The sequence below is a fragment of the Trematomus bernacchii genome, unplaced genomic scaffold (assembly GCF_902827165.1).
Source record: "Trematomus bernacchii unplaced genomic scaffold, fTreBer1.1, whole genome shotgun sequence".
Lineage (NCBI taxonomy): Eukaryota > Metazoa > Chordata > Actinopteri > Perciformes > Nototheniidae > Trematomus > Trematomus bernacchii.
Window position 1 is genome coordinate 502,205 of NW_022987723.1, and position 11,512 is coordinate 513,716.

The 11,512-nt window shown below is 39.4% G+C and overlaps 1 protein-coding gene across 2 annotated transcripts; it reads left to right on the forward strand.

Annotated features, from left to right (window-relative positions):
* The first annotated feature begins 255 nt into the window (after positions 1–255).
* On the forward strand, positions 256–8,720 carry ganc (glucosidase, alpha; neutral C). Of its 2 annotated transcripts, XM_034144426.1 has the most exons (10): positions 256–417; positions 2,841–2,903; positions 3,593–3,695; positions 3,914–4,041; positions 5,295–5,489; positions 5,639–5,660; positions 5,765–5,825; positions 6,644–6,740; positions 8,474–8,656; positions 8,699–8,720. In XM_034144426.1, exons 1-9 carry the CDS (start codon positions 389–391, stop codon positions 8,625–8,627), a joined length of 852 nt encoding a protein of 283 aa, XP_034000317.1. In that variant the 5' UTR covers positions 256–388; the 3' UTR covers positions 8,628–8,656; positions 8,699–8,720. The 2 variants fall into 2 exon arrangements, with proteins under 2 accessions (XP_034000317.1, XP_034000316.1); XM_034144425.1 differs by having other exon boundaries at positions 8,474–8,712.
* The last annotated feature ends 2,792 nt before the right edge of the window (positions 8,721–11,512 follow it).

Genomic DNA, 11,512 nt, shown 5'->3' on the forward strand with positions numbered 1-11,512 from the left:
AATGTGTTCATCACCTCGAAACATTTGGTAAAACTTAATATTATTTACTACTAATGAGTAGCTTAGTAGCTGATTTTTTTTTTGCATTCATAACCCATAAATCAGCAAAGTAACTAAAGCTGTCAGATAAATTATGTAGTGAAGTAAAAAATGTAAGTAGCATGAATAGGAGAAGAAAATGTAAGTTTTAATTTGGAAATTCAAACCGGAAGTACCTATTTCCCCCCCCTCATTTCCTCTGTGATGATCGCTGCTGTCACGATTTCACGCCCTGTCAAAGTCGAGGGGAGTTCATGCAGAAGTTCAGGCAGAATAATAATGTAGTTATTGCTCAAATCAGAAGATTAACCCGAGTGTGAACAGCTGTTTCTTCTTTCTGCTGCTCCACATGGCGGAAGTGAGCCAACCCGTTGTTAGGTAAACAACTCTCTCTGCAGATTACTTTCATTTCTCACATGCATCCAGTGCATTTATATATACAGTCTATGCTTACAACAAAGCAATACGCTTAGCAAGGAGAGACCATGTCTCTAAAATTATCACGGAAAATGGGAGAAATGCTAAAGTGTTATTTTCCACCATTGATCAGCTGATAAACAAAGCCCCCTCCCCACCACAGTCTTCCAATGAAAAGTGTGAAGAACTTGCAGTATTTTTCACAAACAAAACAACGTCAATCAGAACGAGTAGGCCTATAGACGTTAATGGTGTAAACACAGATGATCCCATTAGACCAGCTGGTGTTACCATGGGAAGTTTCACATGCATCACACTGGGAGATCTCTGCAGGACTGAGTAACTCCTCCACTTCATGCGTTTGATTGATTGATTGAAAAGTTTATTAACAGCTTGTATATTGGGTACAGTACAGTACAGCTCAAAACATACAATTGTTAAGGGGATGCAGACCAGAGAAAGACTTTCGTCTTGTTTACATCAGGGTCCCCCATTTCCAATTCATCATATCATTTAAGACATATAAGACATATTTGACATACAGATGGCTTATTTACAATTTACATACAGGTGGTTTTTTACATACAGATGGCTTATTTACAATTTTCATTTTAGATTTCGTTCTAATACATCCTAACCGGACATTTAAGACATACCAAGTCTACAGATATACAGTTAGTAACAGAGTCTAAAATGCGAGTATATACATAGATGGGGGGGGGAAAGCTGTCCATTGTACGACAGGTGAGATTTGTACCATTACCGGGGCCAGTTTTGCAATGCTTTCCCCGAAGGTGCTCTTTAAGAGAGGTTTTGAAGGTAAGTATAGTTTTACTTTCCTTTACAGTTGTGGGAAGAGCGTTCCACCTTGATGTGGCATAATTGCGAAACGTGTATTCCCCTTTTTTGTGCCAAATCTGGGTTTACATGATTTGTGGAGGCTCCCTCTGGTGTTATGATCATGGTATTCCTTGACCTTTGGGAAGAATTTTGACATGTACATGGGTACCATAGAGGTGTAGTGGATCTTGTAGACCAGGCCCATTGCAAGTAGCTGTACTCTGTCGTCTACTCTTAAAGCCATCCTAGGTTGTCAAAGTGGGCAGAGGTGAGGTGGGTTCTAGATGAAAGGTCAGCAGTAGTCTGACCAGTTTATTTTGCGATGTTTGAAGTTTTATTTTTAGGCGCCTTGGAGGTGGCTATGGTACCATGACGTGCAAGCATAGTCATAGTACCCTTGAATGAGTGCTCCTGCCAGAGTTTTCAGGGTGTTTTTGTTTACGCAGAGAGGAGATCCGGTATAGGAATCTAGTTCTTTGATTGACTTTTTTATTACATTGGATGCCATTTTGTCACAGGAGAGGTTTGCCTCAAGAATAGATCCTAGGTATGTAATTTCCTTCTTACTTGTGACAATAATGTCACCCACTGCAACTGAGAAGTCGTCGGATTTGCTGAGATTATGTTTCGAACCGAAGAGAATGGACTCTGTTTTACCCAGGTGTAATGATAATTTATTATCGGCGAGCCAGGTGCAGATTCTGCCGAGCTCGGAGCTGAGGGTTTTTTCAACCTGCAATCTGCTCCTGTCAGAGACCAGCAGGGCTGAGTCGTCCGCGAACAGGAACAACGTTGAACAGGTGTTGTGTCAAATTATGCACCCCCGTCGTGAAATGCACCCCTTGACACGGGAACGCGCATTTGAACGTATAGTCCGCTATTCTATGTTGTCTTTTTGATGGTTGGGTCGTCGAATCCTGGATTTTGCATTCATTCGTCACTTATTTTTCAGTTCATTTTTTTATTTAATATATGTTTTTATTTAATTGTGACGTCCTGTCTGTATACTTGTGCTTGTACTTGTGCTTTACAATGTATTGTTTATTTTTACATCAAGTGCTTGAGGGTGGGATTAATAGAATTATTTTATTTTGGGAGGTGCTTTTTATGAACAGCCTGGTTGCCACGATATGCACCCCTTGCTGTCACATACATGAAACTTGCTCCATGTATTGGTAGGCTACTAGTCATACAACTATACCCTCCAAAGTGCTTGAGGGTGGGATTCATAGAAGCATCTTTTTTGGGGGGGGTGCTTTTTACGGCAGGCCAGGGGGTGCATTTCACGACGGGGGTGCATAATTTGACACAACACCTGTTCCTACAGCATTCTTTAAGAGGGTTGTTGTGGCAAATCAACCCTCACAACAGGAAATAATGAAACAGAGAGGAACCAATAAAACACAAACACAGACATAGATGATATATACAGTCTATGATCCAGTGTAAATAACCACATAAACACAAATATGCATATATGCATATATACTATAGAAAATAAGGTTTGTGATATTGTGTTTTTTTTCTTTCTGCCTGTTCCTCAGTGTTATCCCTGATGATGAAGGGAAAGACAAGTTCAAGAAGAGCAGCGATGTTGCTTTCTACAGGTATTTTTGGTATTTCATATCTATTATACAGAGCCGGGGAAATAATTCAGATGCAATACAACAGTGTAAATGTAAATGGCCCATTTGATAATAATATAAGATACATTAAACTGTTGGATTATAAGTATTAAAGGTCACCTATCATGCTAATGTAAACACCGACCATATTGCTTCCAAAACAGTCGGGCATTGTTTCTGATAGCAACTTTCTGATAGGGCCGTAGGTCCACATTTCAGATATTACGTCATATCGGACGCAAATCTGGATCAGCTCCGTTGTAGCCCCGTTTTTAGAGATTTGGGTACAGAGGAAAAGAGAGAGGGTTTTATTTTCTGACGCTGCGTGAGTTCCCTGACACACCGGGGACACATCTTTATGTATAAAAGACATCAAAAAGTGCATTTTGCATGATAGGTCTTTAAAACAATATTGTTGCAGTTGCTAAAGGTGCTCATTTGAATTACCTACACATCTGTGATTCAGCTCATGCATTTCCACCCTGGGGTTAAAATATACTTTGTTAATTTCCACTTCTGCCATTTTATATAAGTTGTATTTGCAAATAACTTTAATCGCCAACAGTTAAGTGTATTCTGCAGAACTTCAAGCCTCCTCAATACCCTGTTTGGCAGTTTTAGTGTCACATTTTGGATGCATTGTGATTTCATTTCTTTTTTTCACTTTCTAGGCGCCAGATGGAGGGCCCCAACCTGCAGCATCGAGCTCTGTTGGACACCTTGGTGCTGACGGAGAGGGGGGCTCGCTTCGAACTGTTGGAACCGGACACACAGGTCTGAACACAACCATGATGATACATCTCTTTATTTATCTTTGATACTATTTGAAAATTGTCATATTAGAAAAATAAATAATAAGTAACAGGTCTTTTTATGCTGTGTTAGTGCGCATCAGAGGTTATAAATGTGATGCTAATCATAGCTTGTTATAACAACTAAACTGCCCTTTTAAATTCTGAATAAAATACTTTCTTTGTCCTTTTCACATGCAGACCAAACTGCTTCTTTCTGTGTCACCTTGCAAAAATGACACTGTGAGGATACTAATCGATGAGATGGAGCCCATTAAAGCTCGCTACAGAGTTCCAGATGTGATTACAGGGGAGCTGCAGTGTGAACAGTAAGATCTGAGTCACACCTCCATTATCATATCCAGCTACACATGCAATATTATCAAAAAGTCCTCTCCACTTCTTCTTTGCCATTAAAGGGGCCCTATTACGTTTTTGGGGGTTTGCTATTGGAATCCTTTGTTTACGTCTGGAACATAGTGACATCACTATATAACACTCGCGCTCCTATTAGCTAGCGCTCCAACACATTGTACGTGATAGGCTAAGGGGCGGGACATCTCTAAGCGGTTGACCAATCACAACAGAGCCGGCCAGCTAACCAATCAGAGCAGACTGGGCTCTGGTTTCAGACAGAGGGTGAAAAGAGGTGCAGCAGCACAGGCAGTATGAGAACAATAAAGAGCTTTTTGAACATTAAAGAATGGAGATATGTCCCAGTAGAGACACTACATACTGATATACACCTGAACATCAGCAGGAGAGGACTCTTTAAAGTAGAGACACTACATACTGATATACACCTGAACATCAGCAGGAGAGACTCTTTAAAGTAGAGACACTACATACTGATATACACCTGAACATCAGCAGGAGAGGACTCTTTAAAGTAGAGACACTACATACTGATATACACCTGAACATCAGCAGGAGAGGACTCTTTAAAGTAGAGACACTACATACTGATATACAACCCTGAACATCAGCAGGAGAGGACTCTTTAAAGTAGAGACACTACATACTGATATACACCTGAACATCAGCAGGATAGGACTCTTTAAAGTAGAGACACTACATACTGATATACACCTGAACATCAGCAGGAGAGGACTCTTTAAAGTAGAGACACTACATACTGATATACACCTGAACATCAGCAGGAGAGGACTCTTTAAAGTAGAGACACTACATACTGATATACACCTGAACATCAGCAGGAGAGGACTCTTTAAAGTAGAGACACTACATACTGATATACACCTGATAATGAACAGAATACACTATTAATACACATGCACCTGAAAGGGATTTTACCCAGACACAATACAGCAGATTTTCTCGTCATTAGATTCAGTTTTTATTTTGGTTTATTGAAGTAGTTGTACATAGAGATAAAGCAAAATGCTCCCATAGACACATCCATGTGCAAATAATTGCCACGACCAAGTGTCAAAATAATACTGCACAGTATATTCAAACAAAACCATATAACATGCCAACAATTAACAATAAATGGCTCCTACAGGACAGTTTCCATCTCCACATGGCTGCAGTATTCTTTGTTTTTCCCTTCCTCTTGCAGGTTGAGAGTGGAGAGGCGGTCGAAGCTGTGTGTCTCTCTCTCCTGGTCTTCAGGGCGTCACCAGATCTGCGTTTGGCATTTCCCTTTCCGTCTGGAGATCCTGTGTGAGGACAAAGTGATGGTGACGTTCAACTCCAGGAGCAAACTGTGGTTCGAGACGCTGCAGGATCCACCAAGGAGAGGGTGTGAGGGAAGGTAGTGTACTGGAACCCTTATATACCCAAACTTACTTATCGCTGCATTATTTTATCCATACATTTCTTTATAAATGTCTTCTTTATCAGGCAAATGGGACACATTTAAAGGTGAATTAAATTAGATTTTCTTTGTGTCTTTTTCCTCAGAGCCTCTTCTCATGGCAGTGAGGTAATACCATACTAACAGTTTAAACTATAGTGTAATATAACTTCTACTTCAAGCCTTTAACGGTCTTTAAATGCATTTATTTTTCTGCTTTCTTCCTCTGACAGTCACAAGAGGACACATTATGGAAAGAGACGTTCAGACAGTTCGTGGATGTCAAAGCTAATGGTTTGTTTCTGCTATTTAATTACTATTTTAAAACATAGACTTGTCAGATATTCAACATTAAAGGTGTTATTATTTTATTGTCACTCAGGATATAAATAGAATTGTGTGAAATAATTATGCTGGGAGGCTCCGTTAGAGAAAAACAATAATTTAAATGTATAAAAAGACGTGATAAATTTGCTTTAAATAATGTACAAATACATAAAACATGGCAAGAAATTATAAATAAATAAACAATAGCAGATATTCCCTCTAATGCATTAGACTGTAGAGGAATATTGTTTTATTTCTCCGATATATGTTTCTGGTAATCGAAATAGTTTTAAAACAGATTGGATTCAATTCAACCCTATCGTCATTTAGGCATTAAATACATATTCAAACTATGTATAATAACCACATTTATGTAGCCTCTTTCCTAACTAATTTATAGACATCATTTAATACAAAAACAGCCATTTAACAGTCTTCATTCAGGGTAAAATCACCATATTGTAGAGGCTGAAAACTGTACTTTTCTAACAGTTTTGCTTAAAAATGTGGTTTATCATTAATTAACTATTGATAAAAGTAGCCGTCTGACATATTGTTAGAGCTCTACCTCAAATGTTAAATCTACTCAGAAAAGCTGACACAAAAACACCTGATTTCTGATGTTTGTTGTAAGTTGTAACGTGTGTTTTCTACTTTAAAATACATTTTCAGATACATTTTTGAGCATTAAACATTATCGATATTAGTTTTTCTCGACTGCTGCAAAACACCATGACATCTGGAGGTGCATGAATCAGATTAAAGTGCTTCCTGTTCCTCTGCAGGTCCGAGCAGCGTTGGTTCTGATCTCTCTCTGCACGGCTTCTCTCACGTGTTCGGGCTGCCGGAGCACGCCGACGGCCTCCAGCTCAGAGACACCAGGTCAGTGTAAAGAAAAAGATCTGTGATTATGGTGTAACCTGTGTTGGGGAAATATGTTCCTAGGCCCATTCTTATATATAATTCATGTTTTATTTATTTAAACTGGGATTTGAAATGTTTTTCTTATTTTTTGTAGGGTTTGTATTGGGTGTGATTTAGAATTAATTAAAAAAAAAAAAGATTTAAAATATATTTAAAAAATATATATAGACATAAGAAGTTAAGCTAAGAATCTGCAATAAAAAAATCAAATCAAATAAATATATTTGTACAAACAAAGGAAGTTAAAGTGAAATGTCCAATAAATAAAATAAATTAGTAAAATATTTATATAAGCTTAAGAAGTTAAGAATTTGGATAAAAGATGAAATAAAAAAACATTAATATAACAAAGGAGGTGCAAGTAAATTATTACTAGGTAGGTAATTCACTTCAGATACACTTTTTGTTATATTCCATGGAATGCTCTTAACATCCCGATAGCAATGAATACATTAAATGCTTTGACAATAAATACATAAAAACATTTAATCTGTGGAAGCCGTGGCGCTGTAAAAAGCACGACCAATCATCTGAGCCGGCCCGGCTAAAAATAACTGGATGCCTACCTGCCTGTCAGCCTTCCATCTGTGCACAAACTTATCTCGTGCCCTCATTGGTCATGTGCGCGTTCGTGTGTGTTGGAGGAGGGGCTCTGTAAGGAAGTCTGAAGGAAAGGGCAGATTTTGTTCGGCCGCTGCGTACTTTCAATCCATTATAGCGCACTCGAGCTGTTCCTTCTCCATTCTACCTACCATACCTTGTTGTATCAGTTTGTACTGCCCTCACTGAACACAGGCCTGTAAGGAATAAGGAGACAGTGTTTTGTCTCCTTATGCCTGCCTGTTGGCGTCAGCTGATAGAGGTGTTATGGTTTTATCTGTTATTCAGCATGTTGATTATTCATTCTCAGAACCAGCTAAATACATGGTCTGGGGTGGAGATCTTCAGAATTGATTGGCAACTCGCTGTGGCACCTCGTAGCCAGCATATGTCTTGTGAATATCTCCGGCCGAAGTTTCAAATAAACCATCAGTGTTAGAAAAATATCACTGGTCACCGGCTTGAGCTTCCAATCTCAGGATCCATGTATTTGTGATCCTCTCCAGAATGGAAGTAGTCATCACATACAGAGCATCAACTAGTTCCTGAACAGTGTCCTTCACATGCTGATATCCAAGAGAGGGAGTTACACAGTCACAAGATGGAGGAATAGAAAGCAGTATTCAATGTTTAGATAGATAGATAGATAGATCGTACTTTATTGATCCCAAATTGGGAAATTGTTTTTGTTACAGCAGCATAAAAGGCATTTTACAATAAATTTAGTTCAGATTAGCTCCACGTCAGAAATGACGACAAATTAGCTCCACGTCAGAAATGATCATGCTTGTCATATGTCTATCTCCATAGAGGCTGAATCATCATGTTAATCACATAGCTATCATATGCCTAAAACAGTCCTGATGCTCTTCTAGGTAATCATACATCCTGTCATGTTCACAGCTACAGTTGGGATACCTTTGTTATCATGTGGACTCTGATATTGGAAGAGTACATTCAGTATTTTCCCAACAATCAGTGTTTGCTATCAAAGTTCCTGCTCTCCTCGTGTCTCTCTGAGTCTCCATTGCTTCAGAAGTTTCCTTCACAACCTCCACATGTTAGGTCATAATGTCTGTTTGTGTCCCCAGAGACGGAGATGCTTACCGGCTGTTTAACTTGGACGTGTTTGCGTACGACCTGCAGTCCCGCCTCGGCCTCTCACGGCTCGTGCCGCTGGTACCTGGCCCACAAACAGACAGGACTCTGGCGTGTTCTGGCTCAACGCATCCGAAACCTTTGTGAACGTCCATTACAGCTCATCTGACCACCAGGTAGGTCTTGTAGCTCACCAGGTAGGTCTTGTAGCTCACCAGGTAGGTCTTGTAGTTCACCAGGTAGGTCTTGTAGTTCACCAGGTAGGTCTTGTAGCTCACCAGGTAGGTCTTGTAGTTCACCAGGTAGGTCTTGTAGTTCACCAGGTAGGTCTTGTAGTTCACCAGGTAGGTCTTGTAGTTCACCAGGTAGGTCTTGTTCCATTGAAAATCTTATATAGTGTCTCCCCGTATGATTGTCAAAGTTTCGTTTTCCAGGAGCTGCTTACTTATTCCCCAAAGTTAGAGAGACAGAAGTAAAAACATGTTGGTTTTGAACTTAGTTTTGGTTTAGCAAACGCTAAAATCCCTGTCTTCCCCCGCCTGAAACGCCTCCATTGGACTCCTTTGTTTACTTCCGGAACATAGTGACGTCACTATGTAACACTTGCACTCCTATTGGCTAGCGCTCCAACACATTGTACGTGATAGGCTAAGGGGCGGGACATCTCTAAAAGGTTGACCAATCACAACAGAGCCGGCCAGCTAACCAATCAGTGCAGACTGGGCTCTGGTTTCAGACAGAGGGTGAGAGCTTTTTGAACATTAAGCATGGAGACATGTCACAGTAGAGACACTACATACTGATATACACCTGAACATCAGCAGGAGAGGACTCTTTAAAGTGAGACACGACATACTGATATACACCCTGAACATCAGCAGGAGAGGACTCTTTAAAGTAGAGACACTACATACTGATATACACTTGACATCAGCAGAGAGGACTCTTTAAAGTAGAGACACTACATACTGATATACACCTGAACATCAGCAGGAGAGGACTCTTTAAAGTAGAGACACTACATACTGATATACACCTGAACATCAGCAGGAGAGGACTCTTTAAAGTAGAGACACTACATACTGATATACACCTGAACATCAGCAGGAGAGGACTCTTTAAAGTAGAGACACTACATTACTGATATACACCTGAACATCAGCAGGAGAGGACTCTTTAAAGTAGAGACACTACATACTGATATACACCTGAACATCAGCAGGAGAGGACTCTTTAAAGTAGAGACACTACATACTGATATACACCTGAACATCAGCAGGAGAGGACTCTTTAAAGTAGAGACACTACATTCTGATATACACCTGAACATCAGCAGGAGAGGACTCTTTAAAGTAGAGACACTACATACTGATATACACCTGAACATCAGCAGGAGAGGACTCTTTAATAGTAGAGACACTACATACTGATATACACCTGAACATCAGCAGGAGAGGACTCTTTAAAGTAGAGACACTACATTACTGATATACACCTGAACATCAGCAGGAGAGGACTCTTTAAAGTAGAGACACTACATACTGATATACACCTGAACATCAGCAGGAGAGGACTCTTTAAAGTAGAGACACTACATACTGATATACACCTGAACATCAGCAGGAGAGGACTCTTTAAAGTAGAGACACTACATACTGATATACACCCTGAACATCAGCAGGAGAGGACTCTTTAAAGTAGAGAGACACTACATTACTGATATACACCCTGAACATCAGCAGGAGAGGACTCTTTAAAGTAGAGACACTACATACTGATATACACCTGAACATCAGCAGGAGAGGACTCTTTAAAGTAGAGACACTACATACTGATATACACCTGAACATCAGCAGGAGAGGACTCTTTAAAGTAGAGACACTACATTCTGATATACACCTGAACATCAGCAGGAGAGGACTCTTTAAAGTAGAGACACTACATACTGATATACACCTGAACATCAGCAGGAGAGGACTCTTTAAAGTAGAGACACTACATACTGATATACACCTGAACATCAGCAGGAGAGGACTCTTTAAAGTAGAGACACTACATACTGATATACACCTGAACATCAGCAGGAAGGACTCTTTAAAGTAGAGACACTAACATACTGATATACACCTGAACATCAGCAGGAGAGGACTCTTTAAAGTAGAGACAACTACATACTGATATACACCTGAGAATAAGCAGAGATACCATTTTCCAAAGTAAAGCTTTTTTAGAAAACATTCAGAAATGTTTCCGTACATCCATCACCACAATGATAACCCCCCTCCCTCCTACTAGGCCGGATGTGAGATCCCCCCCTCGCTGAAGAGGGTAGGCGCAGGGAGCCTCAGACGAACGTCCACTGGCTGTCAGAGAGCGGCCTGATCGACTGCCTGGTTCTGCTGGGGCCCGGTCCACAGCAGGTCTTCAAACAGTACGCCCAGCTCACAGGTGTGTGTGTGTGTGTGCAGCACTCCGTTTGTGTTTTATTTCCTATGTAATTTTCCTATTTATTGATTTAATAAAAATATATATATAAACATAAGACGTTAAGCTAAGAATCTGCAATAAAATAATAATAAATCAAATATATTTGTACAAACAAAGGAAGTTAAAGTCAAATGTCCAATAAAAAATAAAAATTCGTAAAATATTTATATATGCTTATGAAGTTAAGAATTTGCATAAAAGATGAAATAAAAAAACATTAATATAAACAAATGAAGTAAAAGTAAAATGTACAATAAAAAAATGGAAGACAAATATATAACAGAAGAAGTCAAGCTAAGAATGTACCTGTAAACATTTGTATTAAAACAATGATATAATCAAAGGAGGTACAAGTAAAATGTCCAATAAAAATTACACATTGTATACAATATATAATAATAATAATAATAATAATACATTTTATTTAAGGCGCTTTTCATGACTCCCAAGGACACCGTACAATTTGTTAAATATTCTAAGAGCAAAAGCAACGAAACATGAATAAAAACACAAACATACCATCATGGAGAGGACAATTGATAGGG